The sequence below is a fragment of the Rhineura floridana genome, chromosome 16 (genome assembly GCF_030035675.1).
Source record: "Rhineura floridana isolate rRhiFlo1 chromosome 16, rRhiFlo1.hap2, whole genome shotgun sequence".
Lineage (NCBI taxonomy): Eukaryota > Metazoa > Chordata > Lepidosauria > Squamata > Rhineuridae > Rhineura > Rhineura floridana.
The window spans coordinates 20,731,652-20,751,708 of NC_084495.1; the positions used below are offsets into that span (position 1 = coordinate 20,731,652).

A 20,057-nucleotide genomic window follows, 5' to 3' on the forward strand; every position below is an offset into this window, starting at 1 on the left:
ATGATGCAGGTTTATCAGCAGCACTGACCATCAGCCTTGTCTTCTCTTACCCCCTTTTCTAGACTTTTTAGTTGTTTCACTCCTGAGTGTGGTACTATTCTAAAGCCCAGCTCCAACCAGCCAGCTTCCCAAGAAATGTTGCCTTTTGACAAGTAAACCACTTTACCTGAATTAATTTGAAGTTTGGGGTTTTGTCTTCTGGTTGTACCTGAAGGGAAGGGGAAAAAGTGTTAGAAATGAAAAGTTTTCCTGAAAAGTTGAGCCCTTTTCAAGGTTGATTTGCCCTGACCTAACAAATTGAACACATTCACTCTAAAATCAGCCTCTGAAACTAGTCTACCTAAAAGAAGTATAGCACTACAGAAACACTAAATGCCCTGTGGATTACATGAATTGTTTTGGATTCTATTGGGGCAACAACAGTCTTTACAATGCCTCAGGAGTTGCTCCATGAAATAACTGCATCATATGTCTATGAAAAAAATAGCATATTTGACATTTTGCAATGGGCCTTTCAGATTGAGTTAGCTTGGAGAATAGCTCCAACTCACTTTCAGCTCAACATATGGAAGTCCATTGGAAGAAGAGAGCAAATTCATACGTATGCCACCTGGGGAGAAAATGTCTGAGAATCTAGCCATCAGCTAAACTTCTGCTGCATGACAGCACCCTCTGGTGAACTGAACTGCAAATTTCAGCCTAGTATGCCTGCCAAAGGCAGAAGGCAACATCAATAAGTATACAGCCCTAGAGATGAAGCCATAACTCAGTGGCATAGCTCATATTTTGCATAAAGATCCCAGGGCTGGGAAAAAGATTCTGGGGAACTACTGCCAGTCAATGTAGACAATACTGAGCCAGATGGGTTAATGGTCTGACTTGATATTAGACAGTTTAACTTTTTGGATAAAAGTCCATCTGTCCAAATAGGAGCAAGCCTTTGCTAGGTCCCCAGAAGTTGTACAAAAGGGAACAGTTCATCCAGTGCAGCTTCCCTTAGCACTGAAGCACAGTGACATAAAAACTTGGACTGGTTGTAACTTTTTCCTTCTATACTACTTTTTAAAAGAGACGTGGAAAATTGGTTTCGCATTTTGGGAGCTATCAAACTAAGGGAAAGATACCCCCTCATGTCAGTAGAGAGGGTACTGGTGCAGCAACTCCCCGGAACCCTTCTCTGGCAACTTCTTCAGTTCTAGAGTTCACCAGACATTGCCCAGTCATTCAGGCATATTTTTGCAACCATATGGGCTAGAAATTTGCTTTTTAAAAAACAAACAAGACTGTGGTGAAGTTGAATTCTTCACCCCACATAGGGTAGAGTTCATAATCCTTCTCAGAATCGGCTCACTGGACATGACTAACGTAGGTACATTATTTCACTGCATCTACTCTGAAGGCTACCCACAGGAAGGTGCCTTAAACCAACTCAGACCAATAGTCCATCTAGCTCAGTATTGTCTACACTGATTGGCAGCAGTTCAATAGGTATTCAGACAGGAAATATTTCCAGCCCTACCTGGACATGCCAAGGATTGAGCGTGGGACCTTCTACATGCAAAACATGTGCTCCACCAGTGAATAATGCCATTCCCATATCTTCAGTGTACTCCTAGCTGTGATGATTAAAGAAGCAGAAGCCTTCCTTTAAACTTCGGATCCAAAGAATGGAGCCAGGACTACTTGAGGCCACTGGGCAGGAACAATGAGGCAGCACTTTGTGTCTCTGCTTGCTGTTGCCCACAGCTAAGCTTTCATGGTTAAATGGAGATGTGAACCCAGGTCTCCCTGGTCAATGCCCAATACTATTTCTTCCTGCACAGCACTGACTCCAGCTTGAGGCTTTATGGCTTAATAGGAGGTAGTTTACGGTGGGTCAAAGACTGGAGTATAACACAATGAAGACATCACAGTAACAAACAATGATCAACATACATACTCAATAGTCTTCAAGTATTACAGAAATGGGGATGATACTGGAAAAATACAAAGTATTCCTCACCTGCTGCAAGAAGAGCACAGCATAGCCTGTCAAGGCAGGATGATATACTACGTTTAAGCCCTTCCTGTATCCCTGCACCCTGGTCTTCTCCAGCACTTCTGGATCCATATGAATCCCCTGAGGGTGGAAGTCCTTCTGGAACACATTTGAGGTCCACAAACACCCAACCATGGCTGTTAAGTATTGGTTGTATTCGTTGCAAGTCCGGTTGCTGAACTTGAACTGCAGCATCGTCTAGTAAGACACAAGACAATCTACATGATGTTTCAGCCCCATGATAGCTCCCCTTCATCTTTATTAATGCAGGGGTTCCTGAACTATGGTCTGTGAACTTCATTCAGGTGGTCTGTGGCATGTCTCTGGATTTATGGTTGAAGACAGGAGATTGCTCATCCATTCGATGAAATACATTGATTTCTAATTGTATTTTTATTGCATCTTTCATTTCTTATATTGTAATACAATAAAAACAATATAAGCAATAAAGTAAGCCATGAAAATATAATTAATCATACAGCATCTAGCACAGCACATTACAATTGCTACAGCATGTAGAGAAATCTTTAAGTGGTCCATCAAGATCCTCAGCAATTTTCAAGTGATGCGTGTGTGAGAGAGAGTTTGGGAACCACTGAGACATGCAATGCAGAAGGTCAAGTTAAAACAAGGTGATAGGAAAATAAAATGAGCCTTGGTCAGGCATCTCCAGTCATAGGCCGGGTCATAGCAGTGGCGGGTAGAAGTTGGGAATGCTGAAGAGAAAGAAAACAGCCTTCAACAGAGGGGTGGAAAAAGAATGAAGTCTGAGAACATGTCATATGGGAGAAGAGATGTGAAATGTAAGGAAGGCAAAGGCAAACCCAGTCACTGAAGAGTGTCAATTAAATTATATTAAATTTCAGAGGAAGGAGCCAATGAAGATCTTTGTTCCAATCTGAACATATGGCAATAAGGGTCTTAATATGTGGTACCTTTTTAGCCTGTTGATTTTGTTTTGCAGCTACCAAGCTGGTTCGATACCTAAGAAAGAACAAAAAGGAGGATGTGGATATATTCTGCCTTGTACTATACATGCAAAGAACGAACATGTGTAGTGTCTGAAAAAATCCCGTTTGAATCTTGATTCTAACATTTACCCACTAGGTGGCCTTCGGCAAGCCGTTTTCACTCAGCTTTAGCACCCCCGAATATTGCAAATAGTACTAAAGACATGCTTTACAGGGTTGTTTTAAGGATCACACCTAGATGCTTTGAACACATGAAACACAGACAGTTGTTACTACTCACAGGTGAACAGTGGCTATCCCAGAGCTGATACCTACCTTACTTTGTGCCCATTCTCAACATTAAGAGGCACCAAGAGACCATTAATTTTTCCTCGTTACCTTTGGTACCATTCTTATGTTATGCGACACAAAGCTCTCTTGTGCTTTCCTACGTTTTCTTGCAATAGGAGCCATGTACAAAGTAGACCTTGAAAGGAAAACACAGACCCCATACAAGAAAGCTCTTTATCACCCAACAACAAGCATACTGAACTTGGTTCTGAATATAGAGATGCAAGGGCAAGTTCAAGAGGTACATTTTACAACTCAGAAGCAGCTGTTACTCAGAAAAGACAAAAGCAACATTGAAAGGATGCTCATTTCTGTTTGCAAGTGTGCCTGTGTGAAAAAAACGCAATAGGCTATGCAAGAACTAAACAAAAGGCAAGGCAAAAGATGGAGCATAACCTCAAGCGGCAAACAGCAGCACTGGTGTCAGTTACACAAAAAATGGAAGACGCTAGAAGTATGGGTCCTGACAGTTGTCTGTGTAATAAGCACTATTTTCAGTGTATCTTCTGTGAGTTCACCCTTCCATATTAATTATCTTGCAGCTTTCTCAGAGGGGAAACCACAGAGCCCTATACCAGCTGTCAGCAATTGGCTACTTCTCACACCAGACACAACCCCTGGAACTAATGCTGCTAAGAATGGCACCACTTTAATATAGCAATTCCTCCAGAGAGCTGACCTTTTTTAAAATAATCCAGATGCACAGCCAGCCTCGAAGGGTCAGATATCTGTTGGACATTAATGAGCATAGCATCACTACCCCACCACCCACACCACCAGTTTGAGACTTTGGGTTAGATATTTGATCACTCCTAAATAATTCAAAGTTCAGGATAGCTTCACCAGTATCACACAGGTAAGTGTATAATAGTAATGTAACAAAGAAGCTCGGTTCAGCTGGAATTCTGTGCATGCCCTGGAACTGTGTGTAATTTTGCTTTGCTCTGGGCAATGAGTGTATCATTCTGGTCACCAGAGAACAATGCAAGTTAGGCTGGTGTAAGCTGTAGGTACATACAAGTCACAAGTAGGAGGTTGGATCCTGCTCCAATTAATTCCAGAATCCAGTACCACATCTAATGCAAGCAAGACCCCCAATCAGCAAGTAATCTTTCATTGGGAATAAATGAGCATCAGCCAGCAAGTGCAAGTTAAGTACCCTGGCTATATTTCCTTAGAAGCCCAATCTGATCCCTTTTCAGCAAAAGCAAGAGCACCTTGATAAACATAGATCAAATGAACAGAAACGCCCCAGTAGCTGGTCTCTAACCCTGTGGCATGACATTAACTCAGCTCAAGATGTCCCAAGAACTTTCTTTTATTATGTAAAGTCACTCATGTCCAAGCCTGAATGCTGTGTGAAATAACCTTTCACATTCAAGAGACGGAAAAGCTTTAACTGGCTGCACAAGGCTTCTCTACTTTTGCCCTACCTTCTCCCCAGGAGCAGTATTATCACTATGCCATTCCAATTCAGCTTTTCAGGATGCTACCAAAGGCTTCTCCATGCCACTTTTCTCCAAGACACAGTACTTCCAATATGAACTGTGGAAGCAGGGTTCCCACTTCCTCCATTTAGTCTTTAGCAAGACCCCTTTTCTACCACCATGTTTTCTTCATTTCCTTGCCTCCAAACCGTAGTGTGTTATTTTGTTATAGAGTTCAAGATTTTTATTTATTTAAAACAAATTGAAGGAAGTATTAGTAAAGACTTCTTTAGTAAGGACTTCTGCCTGGCAGGACCAGGCCCTAGGTACCCAGCCAGCCAGGACTGATTCTTACCACCTGTCCCTCTTTGGAGGGATACATAAGCCGGCTGGCTGAGGTGGCCTGGGAGACCCAGGCCCTGCAGGAGAAAGAAAGCATCGCCCCAAGGGAAGGAGAGGCTGCTGCTGCTGTGCTGCTGCTGCTGCTGCAGGACCACCACCTCCACCACCCTTCCCAGAGGGACTTCTGCCTGGCAGGACCAGGCCCCAGGTACCCAGCCAGCCAGGACTGATTTACCACCTGTCCCTCTTTGGAGGGATACATAAGCCGGCTGGCTGAGGTGGCCTGGGAGACCCAGGCCCTGCAGGAGAAAGAAAGCATCGCCCCAAGGGAAGGAGAGGCTGCTGCTGCTGTGCTGCTGCTGCTGCGGGACCACCACCTCCACCACCCTTCCCAGAGGGACTTCTGCCTGGCAGGACCAGGCCCCAGGTACCCAGCCAGCCAGGACTGATTTACCACCTGTCCCTCTTTGGAGGGATACATAAGCCGGCTGGCTGAGGTGGCCTGGGAGACCCAGGCCCTGCAGGAGAAAGAAAGCATCGCCCCAAGGGAAGGAGAGGCTGTTGCTGCTGTGCTGCTCCTTTCTTTTTCTTTTTTTTACTTTTTGTTGGTGTGTTGATGCAATTTGAGATGAATGGGTGCCTGATTATATGAATGTATGTTTGTTTATATGCTGTATATATGGCTGTATATATAGCTGTTTTTATACGTTTAATTGTTGTATATTTTAGTTGTATTATGTGCTTCGGAGAGAGTTTTATCCATCAGGCGGGGAGACTTGAGGGGGCCCCAATTGCCGTAGTGACGGGCAAAGGAAGGTATGGCGCTGTGAGAAGGACGTGCCAGGTAAGGGGAACGCGGTCCAGACATGTTGTGGCTGTGCCTTGTTCCGGTCCTTCCCACACCCGCAAGGTCGTTGGTAGTCCTATCAGCCAACTCTCAGATCTCCAGTTGCTGTTATTAAATGCCAGATCGGTATATAATAAAACCTCCCTCGTCCACGATTTGATTGTGGATGAGGCAGCCGATCTGGCATGTATAACCGAGACCTGGGTGGGTGAGCAGGGAGGAGTTGGTCTCTCTCAGCTCTGCCCACCGGGGTACCTGGTCCAGCATCATGGTAGATCTGAGGGTCGGGGAGGTGGGGTTGCTGTCGTCTATAAGAGTTCCATCTCATTCACCAAGCACCATGTTCATTCAGTTACTGGCCTGGAGTGTTTGCACCTTGTGTTGGGCCAGAGGGACAGGCTGGGAATCCTTTTGGTGTACCGCCCACCTTGCTGCCCAATGGCTTCCCTAACTGAGCTGGCGGAAGTGGTCTCGGATATATTGTTGAGGTCCCCCAGACTAATAGTACTGGGGGATTTCAACATTCATGCCGAGACCACTTTGTCTGGCGCGGCTCAGGACTTCATGGCTTCCATGACAGCCATGGGGCTGTCTCAATATGTTAGTGGTCCAACACATGTATCGGGGCACACTCTAGACCTTGTTTTTGCTACTGAGCATGGGGAAAGTGATCTGGATGTGGGGAGTTTTACAACACTCCCTTTGTCATGGACAGACCACTGCTTGCTGAAGTTTAGACATTCAGTAACCTCTTCCCTCTGCAAGGGTGGGGGACTTATTAAAATGGTCCACCCCCGGAGACTAATGGATCCTGAAGGTTTTCAAAGGGCTCTGGGGGATTTTCCGGCTGATAGGACTGGCGCTCCTGCTGAAGCCCTGGTCGCTCTGTGGAATACGGAGATGACCCGGGCTGTAAACACGATCGCTCCTGCACGCCCTCTCCTGTGTAGAGCTCATACAGCTCCATGGTATACTCCGGAGCTGAGAGCGATGAAGCAAGATAGGAGGAGGCTTGAGCGGAAATGGAGACGAACTCCCGACGGATACAATTATGCGCTGGTTAGTGCTTCGACTAAGCTCTATGTAGGAGCAGTGAAGGCAGCTAAAAAACATCATTTTGCTGCCACTATTAAATCATCTCTTTGCCGCCCAGCGGAGCTCTTTCGAGTTGTCCGGGGGCTTCTCCATTCAAACCCTCCGGACACGGTGGAATCATCGGAGGCCCGCTGTAATCAGTTTGCCGATCACTTCCAGAATAAGATCTCATGTATCCGCCGGGACCTAGACTCTCAAGTTATAGCAGTAGATCCTAGTGAGGTGTCCGGAGCACAGTCTTGTCCTGTTTTGTTGGATGAGCTTCAGTTGGTTCAACTCGAGGACGTGGACAAGGTGCTGGGACAGGTACGTGCAACCACTTCGGTACTGGATCCTTGCCCCTCCTGGCTGATAAAAACTAGCAGGAATGGAACAGGTAGCTGGGCCAAGGAAGTGATAAATGCCTCTTTACGAGAGGGAGTGGTCCCGGGCTGTCTGAAAGAGGCAGTGGTGAGACCACTCCTGAAAAAGCCTTCCTTGGACCCAGACAATTTTAACAGCTACAGGCCAGTGGCGAATGTTCCATTCCTGGGCAAGGTCTTGGAACGGGTGGTTGCTGGCCAGCTCCAGGCGCTATTGGATGAAACTGATTATCTAGATCCATTTCAATCGGGTTTTAGGCCCGGTTTTGGCACTGAGACAGCCTTGGTCGCCCTGTACGATGACCTATGTCGGGAAAGAGACAGAGGGAGTGTAACTCTGTTGATTCTCCTTGATCTCTCAGCGGCTTTTGATACCATCGACCATGGTATCCTTCTGGAGAGGCTCGCGGAGTTGGGAGTTGGAGGTACTGCTTGGCAGTGGTTCCGCTCCTACTTGGCGGGTCGTCTCCAGAAGGTAGTGCTTGGGGAACATTGCTCGACATCGCGGGCTCTCCAATATGGGGTCCCGCAGGGGTCAGTTTTGTCCCCCCTGCTTTTTAATATCTACATGAAGCCGTTGGGAGAGGTCATCAGGAGTTTTGGAGTGCGTTGTCATCAGTATGCTGATGACACGCAGCTCTACTTCTCCTTTTCATCTTCTTCAGGTGAGGCTGTCGATTTGCTGAACCGTTGCCTGGCCTCGACAATGGACTGGATGAGAGTTAACAAACTGAAGCTCAATCCAGACAAGACTGAGATGCTGTTGGTGGACGGGTTCTCTGATCGGATGGTGGATATATACCCTGTCCTGGACGGGGTTACACTCCCCCTAAAGGACCGGGTTCGTAGTCTGGGAGTCTTTTTAGACTCTTCCCTCTCACTTGAGGCTCAAGTAGCCTCGGTGGTTAGGAATGCGTTTTACCAACTTCGGTTGGTAGCCCAGCTACGTCCCTATTTGAGTAAAGAGGACCTTACATCAGTGGTACATGCTCTGGTAACCTCACGTTTGGATTACTGTAATGCACTTTACGTAGGGCTACCTTTGAAGACAGTTCGGAAGCTACAACTAGTGCAAAATGCGGCGGCCAGATTGCTGACAAGGACCAAGCGGTCCGAGCATATAACACCTGTTCTGGCCAGCTTGCACTGGTTGCCAATATGTTTCCGGGCTAGATTCAAAGTGTTGGTATTAACCTATAAAGCCTTATACGGTGCGGGACCACGATACCTTGCGGAACGCCTCTTCCGATATGAACCGGCCCGTGCACTACGTTCTGCTACGAAGGCCCTCCTCCGGGTTCCAACTCACAGGGAGGCCCGGAGGGTGATGACAAGATCTAGGGCCTTCTCAGTGGTGGCCCCCGAACTATGGAACAGTCTCCCTGAGGAAGTACGCCTGGCCCCGACTCTGCTCTCCTTCCGGCGCCAGGTCAAAACCTTCCTATTCTCTGAAGCATTTTAAGTTACATTGATCTAATTTTAAAAATGTTTATTGTATTGTTGATTGTATTTTAATATTATTTTGTTATTCATTGTATTTTTATACTATTTTATGTTCACCGCCCAGAGAGCTATCGCTAGTCGGGCGGTATATAAATTTAATAAATAAAAATAAATAAATAAATAAATAAATAATAAAAAAAGACAAACGGAGTTAAGTATGAGGAGGAAAGGAAAATAGATATAGAAAATAACTCAGTGAGAAGACAGAGATCGCCAGCAGGATGTACTCTGAGCTGAGACAGGAAACGAACTAAGCCTCAACAAGACGGGAGGGGCAAAAGTATTTGCTGAAGCGTTCCTTGTCTGAGCTGTGGGGGGGGGCTACATTATCTGCTTGGAAACCTCTGTCATCCATGAAAGAGACACCTCTGTGTCTCCCTCAGAAGTATTCCTATTTTTAACCAATCAGAAAAGGTTCTAAATAACCCAGGAAAAAAATTAAAAAGGAAACTACCGGGATGGAAGCATTCTCATTGGTATCTCTGGAGTTTCATAGGTAAAAGGAGACTACCTAGCCACTTCCACTGGTGTATGGGTCTACCTAAATCCATAAGAAGTCACAACCAGCTACGTAGTGAACTACTAGCCCATTCTTTGGAGTGTACTAAGCTTATGGGAAGAAGCCTAGCCTTTTCCCTCCCCAGTTTCCCCCTACTGCTAGACAGATAAGTGCTGCATCTCAACTTTCCTCTTATCTCCTCTATATTCCCAAGAGAGCCAGTGTGGTGTAGTGGTTAAGGTGTTGGACTACAACCTGAGAGACCAGGGTTCGAATCCCCACACAGTCATGAAGCTCACTGGGTGACATTGGGCCAATCTCAGCCTCAGAGGGAGGCAATGGTAAACCACCTGAATACCGCTTACCAAGGAAACCCTATTCATAGGCTCGCCCTAAGTCGGAATTGACTTGAAGGCAGTCCACTTACTTTCTATATTCCCAAATATTGCACTAATCTGTCTCTTGTGCGATGAGAAAACTACTACTCTGCATGTAACCTTTTCCCCTTCTTGGTTTTTTGCTTTCCCAATACCAGAGCCAGATCTCTCAAACTCCACCTCAGGTTTCTTATTAGGCAGCTCTCTGCCTCTAGCCTCTCCTCACACTCCATACAAAAGTAATTAAGTATATGTGGATGAGGAAGCCTATGCGTGCATTATTACTCTGTTTTATTCTGCATTTCTGTAGTAGTATTTCAAATCACAAAACCATTTTGTTGCTTACAACTCATTTCATATTGGCATATCACAATTAAACCTTTATTCATTTATAACTAACAATTACAGCTTCAGAAAATGTGTAGTTATCACTGGTTCTCCGGAACTACTGTTGGTCCATGCTAAATTCACCAAAGCAAGGTTATGAAATGCAATTCCGACTCCGTGCATACAATTGTCTTTAGCAAACGCACATGTAATATACGTGTTCGTGCAGATGTGGTGCACTAGGTGATCTGATATCAACTGGTTATTACCAAAGAATGGAATGTTAGGCACTTCCCATCAATGTTCCTTTTGGGGAGTGTGCAGAAAGAACCCAGCCCCACCACTATATACTCAGGTGGGTGAGTGGGATATGTCCATATCATAATGGACATGCTTCTTTGTGACTGCCAATTGTGGGCCCTCATGTTTTTTGCCATGCTAGCTTAGGAAGGGGGTTCTTTCTTTGCCCAGGTTTCCTTTGTCTGCATTTGATTCATGCTGTTTCTGGCTTGGCTAAGTGAAAACCATGACAGAGTCTCAGGAACTGACTAGAACACTTAGAACTTTGTAACATGATCCTGCCTGGCCTAGGCAATGGGGGATGTTAACCCTATCTTTCCTGGATTCCACTTGCATGCTAACTGGAGAACTCTGTTCGTTAACATAATGCTGAAATGGGACCACCTCTGCCCACTACGGGGAGAACGAGTTCCTCTTACAAGCAGAAAATGCTGCAAAACCAAGCATCAGGCCGCATGCCCTCTTCTGCCCCCCACCCCCTGGCAAAAGGAACCCAAATAAATCTACAACACTGAAAGGTAAGAGTTGCCTTCATTACTCACTAAATGTCAGCTCAACAAGTTAGAAAAATCTGCCTTCTGGCATCATAAATAGATATTGCAGATTAGTGGTAGAGAAGGTGACATGACAACTAGTAGTCTACAACAGGAAATACGATAGTCATCCAGAAAGGTTTTGAAGCAGAGCTTGAAATGAGGAAAAGATGGGAAGTGTTCCCAGCAGAGATGACAGAAAATGGAACCTCTTCAATACCTGTACATAATGTGGCAGAGCTGGTCAAGTGTAACAGAATCCATGCTGAGCAGTGCTGGATAGAAGACTCCAGCAGGAGGCATCACAACCAAGGGGAGGTTATACTTCTGATACACATCACACACCTTCAAGGAAGGAAGGATAGTCATATGAACTTGTGTGCTCAGTTCTCTGCCCTCAGCATGCCACCTTCACTTTAAAAATAGAGCAACTATCTTGTTCTTGTCTACTCACACACCAACCCCCAGTCTAATACATGGCATATAGAGCTTTATACTTGGGAGGCAACCTTGGCCTCCAAGCTACCCAACATATTTCTTTCTCCCCCCCCCCATAATCCCTTGGGGCCCAGTGTTAGCACCAAGGCATTCTTAGAAAAGGAAACACCTACAACGAAAGTGTTGTTGAACCGACTGGGAGCAGTGACCACAGTGCTAGTAAATTAAACATACATGTAACTGGCCAATTGCCAAGAAAATCCAACATGGTCACATTTGACTTCAAAAGAGGAAACTTCACAAAAATGAGGGGATTGGTAAAAAGAAAGCTGAAAAACAAAGTCCAGAGGGTCACATCACTCGAAAATGCTTGGAAGTTGTTTAAAAACACTATATTAGAAGCTCAACTGGAGTGCATACCGCAGATCAGAAAAGGTACCGCCAGGGCCAAAAAGATGCCAGCATGGTTAACGAGCAAAGTCAAGGAAGCTCTTAGAGGCAAAAAGTCTTCCTTCAGAAAATGGAAGTCTTGTCCGAATGAAGAAAATAAAAAAGAACACAAACTCTGGCAAAAGAAATGCAAGAAGACAATAAGGGATGCTAAAAAAGAATTTGAGGAGCACATTGCTAAGAACATAAAAACCAACAACAAAAAATTCTATAAATACATTCAAAGCAGGAGACCATATAGGGAGACAATTGGACCCTTGGATGATAAGGGAGTCAAAGGTGTACTAAAGAACGATAAGGAGATTGCAGAGAAGCTAAATGAATTCTTTGCATCTGTCTTCACAGTGGAAGATATAGGGCAGATCCCTGAACCTGAACTAACATTTGCAGGAAGGGATTCTGAGGAACTGAGACAAATAGTGGTAACGAGAGAGGAAGTTCTAAGCTTAATGGACAATATAAAAACTGACAAATCACTGGGCCCGGATGGCATCCACCCGAGAGTTCTCAAAGAACTCAAATGTGAAATTGCTGATCTGCTGACTAAAATATGTAACTTGTCCCTTGGGTCCTCCTCCGTGCCTGAGGACTGGAAAGTGGCAAATGTAACACCAATCTTCAAAAAGCGATCCAGAGGGATTCCCGGAAATTACAGGCCAGTTAGCTTAACTTCTGTCCCTGGAAAACTGGTAGAAAGTATTATTAAAGCTAGATTAACTAAGCACATAGAAGAACAAGCCTTGCTGAAGCACAGCCAGCATGGCTTCTGCAAGGGAAAGTCCTGTCTCAGTAACCTATTAAAATTCTTTGAGAGTGTCAACAAGCATATAGATAGAGGTGATCCAGTGGACATAGTGTACTTAGACTTTCAAAAAGCGTTTGACAAGGTACCTCACCAAAGGCTTCTGAGGAAGCTTAGCAGTCATGGAATAAGAGGAGAGGTCCTCTTGTGGATAAGGAATTGGTTAAGAAGCAGAAAGCAGAGAGTAGGAATAAACGGACAGTTCTCCCAATGGAGGGCTGTAGAAAGTGGAGTCCCTCAAGGATCGGTATTGGGACCTGTACTTTTCAACTTGTTCATTAATGACCTAGAATTAGGAGTGAGCAGTGAAGTGGCCAAGTTTGCTGACGACACTAAATTGTTCAGGGTTGTTAAAACAAAAAGGGATTGCGAAGAGCTCCAAAAAGACCTCTCCAAACTGAGTGAATGGGCGGAAAAATGGCAAATGCAATTCAATATAAACAAGTGTAATCTGAATTTCACATATATGCTCATGGGGTCTGAACTGGCGGTGACCGACCAGGAGAGAGACCTCGGGGTTGTAGTGGACAGCACGATGAAAATGTCGACCCAGCGTGCGGCAGCTGTGAAAAAGGCAAATTCCATGCTAGCAATAATTAGGAAAGGTATTGAAAATAAAACAGCCGATATCATAATGCCGTTGTATAAATCTATGGTACGGCCGCATTTGGAATACTGTGTACAGTTCTGGTCGCCTCATCTCAAAAAGGATATTCTAGAGTTGGAAAAGGTTCAGAAGAGGGCAACCAGAATGATCAAGGGGATGGAGCGACTCCCTTATGAGGAAAGGTTGCAGCATTTGGGGCTTTTTAGTTTAGAGAAAAGGCGGGTCAGAGGAGACATGATAGAAGTGTATAAAATTATGCATGGCATTGAGAAAGTGGATAGAGAAAAGTTCTTCTCCCTCTCTCATAATACTAGAACTCGTGGACATTCAAAGAAGCTGAATGTTGGAAGATTCAGGACAGACAAAAGGAAGTACTTCTTTACTCAGCGCATAGTTAAACTATGGAATTTGCTCCCACAAGATGCAGTAATGGCCACCAGCTTGGATGGCTTTAAAAGAAGATTAGACAAATTCATGGAGGACAGGGCTATCAATGGCTACTAGCCATGATGGCTGTGCTCTGCCACCCTAGTCAGAGGCAGCATGCTTCTGAAAACCAGTTGCCGGAAGCCTCAGGAGGGGAGAGTGTTCTTGCACTCGGGTCCTGCTTGCGGGCTTCCCCCAGGCACCTGGTTGGCCACTGTGAGAACAGGATGCTGGACTAGATGGGCCACTGGCCTGATCCAGCAGGCTCTTCTTATGTTCTTATGAAACAGTGAGAATACTGGCCTAGACACTTTGCATTCCAGCACATCCAGATAACATGCTACTAAAAAAAAAAAAAAGGGGACCTACTATTGCCTGGTAAATCTGGGGATGCTGACGAGCAGTGGCAAGTGTGGCAAGGTGACAGGGAGTGTCCTAGGCTGGGAGGGTAGCAGGAAGTGTCCAGAGTGCGCCTATTTGGTTTTTTCTGTACGGTGTATGTTTTTCTGAGTATCATTAATTTACTTTCTTGGAAATATGTGGTTTGGCATTTTGGACTCAGATGCAATCTATACCATGTCAACCATTTTGCAGTGGTTTCTCAAATATGAAAGCCTGCCCATTGACCTCAAAAGGTTAGTGACCCCAGCCTTGTTCACTTTGTGACCAGGTCATCTGAAAAATCACCGTTTCCAGTCTGAACCTGCCCGTTCACTAAGATCTTCACCAGAGGCCCTTTTCTGGGTGCTAACTGGAGACAGACCCTTTTTGGTGACGGCACTCCAATTATGGAATCCTCTACCCAGGACACTTGATTGGCACCAAGTTTATTAACTTATAGATCTCACATGAAGATTTTATTCACTTGCATTTTAGTAAATATTTTAAACTTATTTTTTATCATTTCATTACTGGTTTGTTTCAGAAGGTTTTGTTGCTGCCTTCTCTTACTGTTTATTTATGTTCATTGCTGTGTTTTAAATGTAACTACTAATTTTTGTTGATCACCTTGGAAGCTGGTTAACTGAAAGGCAGAGCAGAAATATTTTAACAAAAATGTCTAAAGAACATCTGTAGAGAAAAAAATATGAAACTTGTGTGAACAAGATACCTATTCACTTCTTCAAATGTGCTTTTGAAAGTACCTTTTCTTCTGATTTGTTTCCACCCCCCGAAGTATCAGAGCCTACTCAGGATTGACAAACACAGAGTGTCTAGAGTTTTGAAACTAGTTTGCAGTGTAAACAGTTTACATACTATTTCATAGAAATCCAGGATGAAATGCATCAAGAAAGTAGAGTTGTTCTCCAAGCGCAGAGCAATAGTTGAGAGCCAGCCTACAAACTGAATGAGCTCTGCCACAGAGCTCACCAGGCCAGAAAGGGTAGTATTCCTGCAACAGGGAGAGACACAGATATGAGGCAGGGAGTGATTGTACCCATGTGAGGTGCACGTTTGCTTGCCTGCCATACTGTACTGGAGATGTGCTACCTTTTCAAAGATTATACTTACAACACATCAACATTCAGTTCTGTTGCCATGTCTGCTTGCATGATGTGCCAGTTTAGCCAGTTCAGTAATAGCTCCCTCAGGCTTTCAAGAACACTGCACTGTGGAAGAAAAAGAACATGGATCCACTTCATTTCAGACTTGGAGGAGAGTCCATGCCACCAATAAGCTAGAAAGACCAGGTTAGCAGGAAACACAAGTTTAAGAATTCTCCCAGGGTAGTTAGCTTGTTTAGCAATTACCATTATTTGTTGTAAGCCAGAATCCTTGATTTGTACATAGCACTAAGCAGAGATTCTTTAAATTGGAACTACACCCTGCTGAAGCCCCCCTCCCAGTCATATGGGAAAAAGAGGGGAGAGGGAGAAGTGTGCAAGCCCAAGGCTCTGCTTGGGCTCATTCTAGCTCAAGCACACAACACTAAACTATGATTTAGCATTATGTAAAACCAGCCCACTGTTTTTGGAAACACATGCACGCACTTATCATGAGGTACAAATAGATTTCAAAAAAGGTGGTCTCCTCACATTCTCTGTAAGACCAACTAAGCATCACTGGGCTAATTTACACACAACAAGAAAGTCCATCTGAGTCTGACAGGTGCTTTGCCTCGTCCCTTTAACAAAGATGAAATCTCAGTGGTATTCAAGGATTTGCCTCGTATCAGCCCCAATGAGTCTGCTGTTTAGGTCCAAATGCATGTTGAAACCAACTCTATGGCATATCAGGCAAACATGTTTTGTGTGTTAGGGATCAAATCTGGTACTTCTAACATGCCAAAGCAGGCCCTCGCTGGCCTCTATCCCTCCATTACCTTAAAATAAAGGGATGATGTGAAAAAAAGCTGTGTCAGTGGTCGGCAGAGATGAGGCTTCATTTCTGAAAGCAAAGAAAGGAACAGTGATTTTGAAGCAAGCCTGTTTGGACCACAAAGCAGGATAAGACTGGTTAGGCTGCATCACATACCTGAGAAGGTGCTGAGGGGGATCCAACTCACCAGCTGCAGGACCTGTGACTGACAGCAGCAGCCATCCCAGAAGGGCAGGCTCCTGTACAAGAATTCTTCACAGGATGAGAAGCCCTCCTGAAAGGCACAATTGACACTGCTAAAGATCCTTGAAAGCCATCCCTTTCATGCACCCAACTTGGCAATGGTCCTTCATAAGCAGGAAAAAAATAGAAGCTGTTTCAAACAATTCAAGGTATCAGCTAGTAAAGCATATTTGTCAGGACTGTTGCGTTAAATGTTTTATGTCAGGGATGGCAAAAGTTTCTAACAATTCAAGTGATTTTCTTTGGCTAAAGAATAACCTCTACTGTTCCTCCTGCCAAGCAGGTCCCAACATATTGCTTCTTTTGCTCATCCTCTTCTAACAGCCAGTCATTTCTGCTTCTCACTCAGGACTAGTTTGCCTTCTCTAGAAACCCTACATTTGAATTGCAGATTGGCCGTGTCACTCACTGCCTGTCCCTAGATAGCATCTTTTTCCTCCATCATGTGACTGTTAGAGGAGAAAATGACCCTTTAAAATATCTGAAGGGCTGTCACATGCATGTGAGAGGCAATTTGGCCACCACTGTTTTTCAAGGAAGCCCAAAGCTGTGTAATTAGTTTTGACAGCAATACGAGCATCAATGGAATATTGATGTTTTAGCCAAGATCCAGAATGGGCAAAAGGCAATGAAGCATGGACACTAGAGGGAGATAGGAACAAGGCTTAGAAATATCAGCCTTCAACTACTTAAAGAATAGCCCAAGCACTCTGCCTTAGCACCTCAGTACCCAAGCTTCCCAAAAGATTGGGTGGTATTCAATGCTAATTCTACTCAAATAACTTCTACCCACTGAAGTTAGACATGACTAACTGGTTCATTAATTTCAATGGATTTCTGAGTAGGGCTTAGTTGAATACATACATGCCTGTTCTTTTAACAACTCCCTTTATAATCAGAACAGTTAGATTTTTTTAAAAAAATGGAAGCAGGGAATATGCAGAATCCAAGTATTTCTCTACGGCAGACAGATCACTGATAGCTCTACTCTTAGGCAACTTAGCTAAGACAAGTCCGAATGTCCTCCAAGGAATGAGAGTCACATCTGAACTAACCTGCAAGAAACACTCTGCTTCGAAGACCCTCTCCAAGAAGTCCTTGAACTCCAATTCATACTGCTGGTTCTCAACTTTATACCAAGGGCATTCTGCATCAAGGAAGAGGGGTAAAACAATGCTTATCTTCAAAGTCCTTCTTCCCTGTTTACCCCAAGTTGCCATCTCTGTATACAGTCTGCCACCCATCATGCCTTGGCAAAGTTTAGGTCCACCGAGATGGTAACCAGTGAATGGAAGGCACCAAGACAGATTTCAGGGGGAAGGCTCACATGACAACATGTTCCTCTGTACAAGACAAAATCCTGGCAGACAAAATCCTGGCAGATAGAATACTAGTGCGTCAGGGAGAGGATTAAGCTAAAACCCATCTCCCCAAGATTCTTTAATCCAGAGGAAGAACTAACCACATGAGCTTTCATCTCAAACAATATATCTCAGACACAAGTTTACCACTGTGAGAAAGAGAACCTAGGCTAGACCTATCATGGCAACTGGGACATCAGTTCCCTCCCCAGTTGGTCTCAGATTGGGTTCCCTACCTTCTCTGAATGTTTGGCCCATCCAGTAATACATTCTCTGATAGATGGAGTCATCTTTGACACAGTTAATATGGTGGAGCAACAGAGGATTCCCTAACACTGAGCCTATGCGGGAAGGAAGCTGGAAGAGAAGCAGGAAGAAGGAACTGTTCAGAAGAAAACATGAAGACTTCATAGTACAGCCAACACTCCCATATTTTTCTCTATTCAAAGCCCTGCACCTCCTCCACGCAGCTATGTCTGTCAAGTGAGAATCACCAACAATTTACAGTCTAATCTTTTCATTTTAAAAGAATGCCTCATTCAAAGCAGCACTAGTTACAAAGTATCTTCAGTTCATTATAGAAACTGAAGAAAAAACACCTTTTTGAGATCTCACAAAACCAGAATTGAGCAGGTAGTTCAAGTCAATGGTAAATTCAGAGACCACCCACTGCACCTCCTCCTACGGTTCCCCAATCCACTAGCTCTTCTTGTTCTATCCACAGTCTTGCTGCCAACAGCATACAGGTCATGTTCCTCAAAGTGTTTCATAGCCAAAATGAAGCTGCTTTGTCATCATTGTTGCTTCATCCTGAACAAGCAGAATATATGGATACTCCTTGGCATTACACCAGCACAGCTGCTTCCTGCCCCACTACCTTACTAGAAGCAGCATTCCATCTTGATGCAGTGGAGAGAGATGGGACAACCAACAGGGCCTCTCCATTGACTTGGCTAAGGGACAAGCTGGCATTTTGCTCCTTTAATCGTTTCCACTCAAAATGGCAATTTGAAGAATGTTGTAACTTTAAGAACTAGTATCAGTTTTTTTATTTTGTTCTTATCCCTTTTCTTTTTGCATTAAGCCTTTTGGAAAGTGATCCTGTGGGCAGGACTGTCTTATTTTTCATCTATGTACACTGCTTAGTAAATTTTAGCGTAAGTGATAAATGCAGTTCATAAATGACACTCAAAAGGAACAAGTCCAGTCATGCCCAATTAAAACTAACTTGTAACTTACTGTTCTACATGCTTGTGGCAGTTAACTCCAATGTGGCGCTACAAATAAATGAAATTTCCCTCAGACACAAGCGATTTTATATTTTGTAAATTCTGTTACAATGGACTCTGATGTTTCAAACCTTTCACCCATTGTGCAAGCATAGTACCTCCCCCACCCGATGGAGGATTTTACTCAAAGGGGTTTGGGGAATCACTCAATTAAAAAAATTTTAGGGGACAGAAATGAATTGTGCGTGGCTGTAATGGGTCAAGCAAAACATTACTATCACACTAACTTAACTGCTGCATTGATGTAACTTTTTTAAGGATTCTTTTTTGTTTAGCATCCATGCCTTCCAGGTTGAGTTACACAGAAAACTGCATGAGTAAGGCAAGACCGTATAGTCAGACTTTGAGGGAAAAGGACATGATAGTTGTTTAACAGAGGGCTGCAATAATCCTTAAATTCATATTTTTACATTAAATTGGAATCATTGTCACACATTCCAAGATGTTTTAAAGCTATGCTTCCATAGGAGTCTATTTGACCCCAATATCAGATTCATCAAGTGCTATTCACAGACACAGGAGGGTTAAATATGCAGCACTAATAATTTAATCCCTAGTACTAATTACTTAGATATCTACCACTTACCTCTAAACAATGGATATTCTGCAGAAGCTGGGGGAAGGTCTGTAGCTGTTCCACTGGGAAAAATTCAGCCTGATGGATGAGATCAGTATGGTTGGGCTTTTGACTCTCATTTGAGCATCTAGAGTTGGTACTGCATACAGGTAGTGCCAACTTTGTATTCCATTTCTGTGGTGAAAATAAAATGCCTTATTTAAACAGCTCACAACTACATTTCCAATTTATGCTTACAGTGTCAACCCTAACCACATTATTCTTCAATCCTTTTCTAAAGTTGTTCCTTCTGTGGTGGATCTCCTTTACAGTTCTCTCTGTAATTGTAATGTGCAGGGGAAAAGAATAAGACCAAAGAATATTTCACGCTTTGTGAGCCTTACATATTGTACTGCATTTACAATATAATTTAGCCAACAAATGACTGATGCTATAGCACATGCAGATTTAATCAAAGTCTGGATGCAAGACTACTGGAAGCTTCATGTAAGCTACTCCGAGCTTTGCAAAGGAAAAGAAATAACAAAATAGTTCAACACTATAATCAGAGAACCCTTTTCACATTGATTTATCTGTGAGTAGACAGAGTTTCTC

At 43.9% G+C, this 20,057-nt stretch overlaps 1 protein-coding gene across 5 annotated transcripts in view; it reads right to left on the reverse strand.

Moving 5' to 3' along the window:
* CENPI (centromere protein I) overlaps window positions 1-20,057 on the reverse strand; it is a 41,583-nt gene that overhangs the window by 2,288 nt on the left and 19,238 nt on the right. For all 5 annotated transcript variants that reach the window (XM_061598760.1, XM_061598759.1, XM_061598757.1 and 2 more), the window contains 11 exons: window positions 19,473-19,637; window positions 17,834-17,954; window positions 17,292-17,383; window positions 16,150-16,267; window positions 15,998-16,062; window positions 15,187-15,284; window positions 14,932-15,067; window positions 11,172-11,296; window positions 2,974-3,022; window positions 2,003-2,236; window positions 167-208 (listed from right to left, as the gene is read on the reverse strand). In XM_061598760.1, the coding sequence (XP_061454744.1) occupies window positions 167-208; window positions 2,003-2,236; window positions 2,974-3,022; window positions 11,172-11,296; window positions 14,932-15,067; window positions 15,187-15,284; window positions 15,998-16,062; window positions 16,150-16,267; window positions 17,292-17,383; window positions 17,834-17,954; window positions 19,473-19,637 (1,245 nt within the window). The remainder of the gene's footprint in view (window positions 1-166; window positions 209-2,002; window positions 2,237-2,973; window positions 3,023-11,171; window positions 11,297-14,931; window positions 15,068-15,186; window positions 15,285-15,997; window positions 16,063-16,149; window positions 16,268-17,291; window positions 17,384-17,833; window positions 17,955-19,472; window positions 19,638-20,057) is intronic.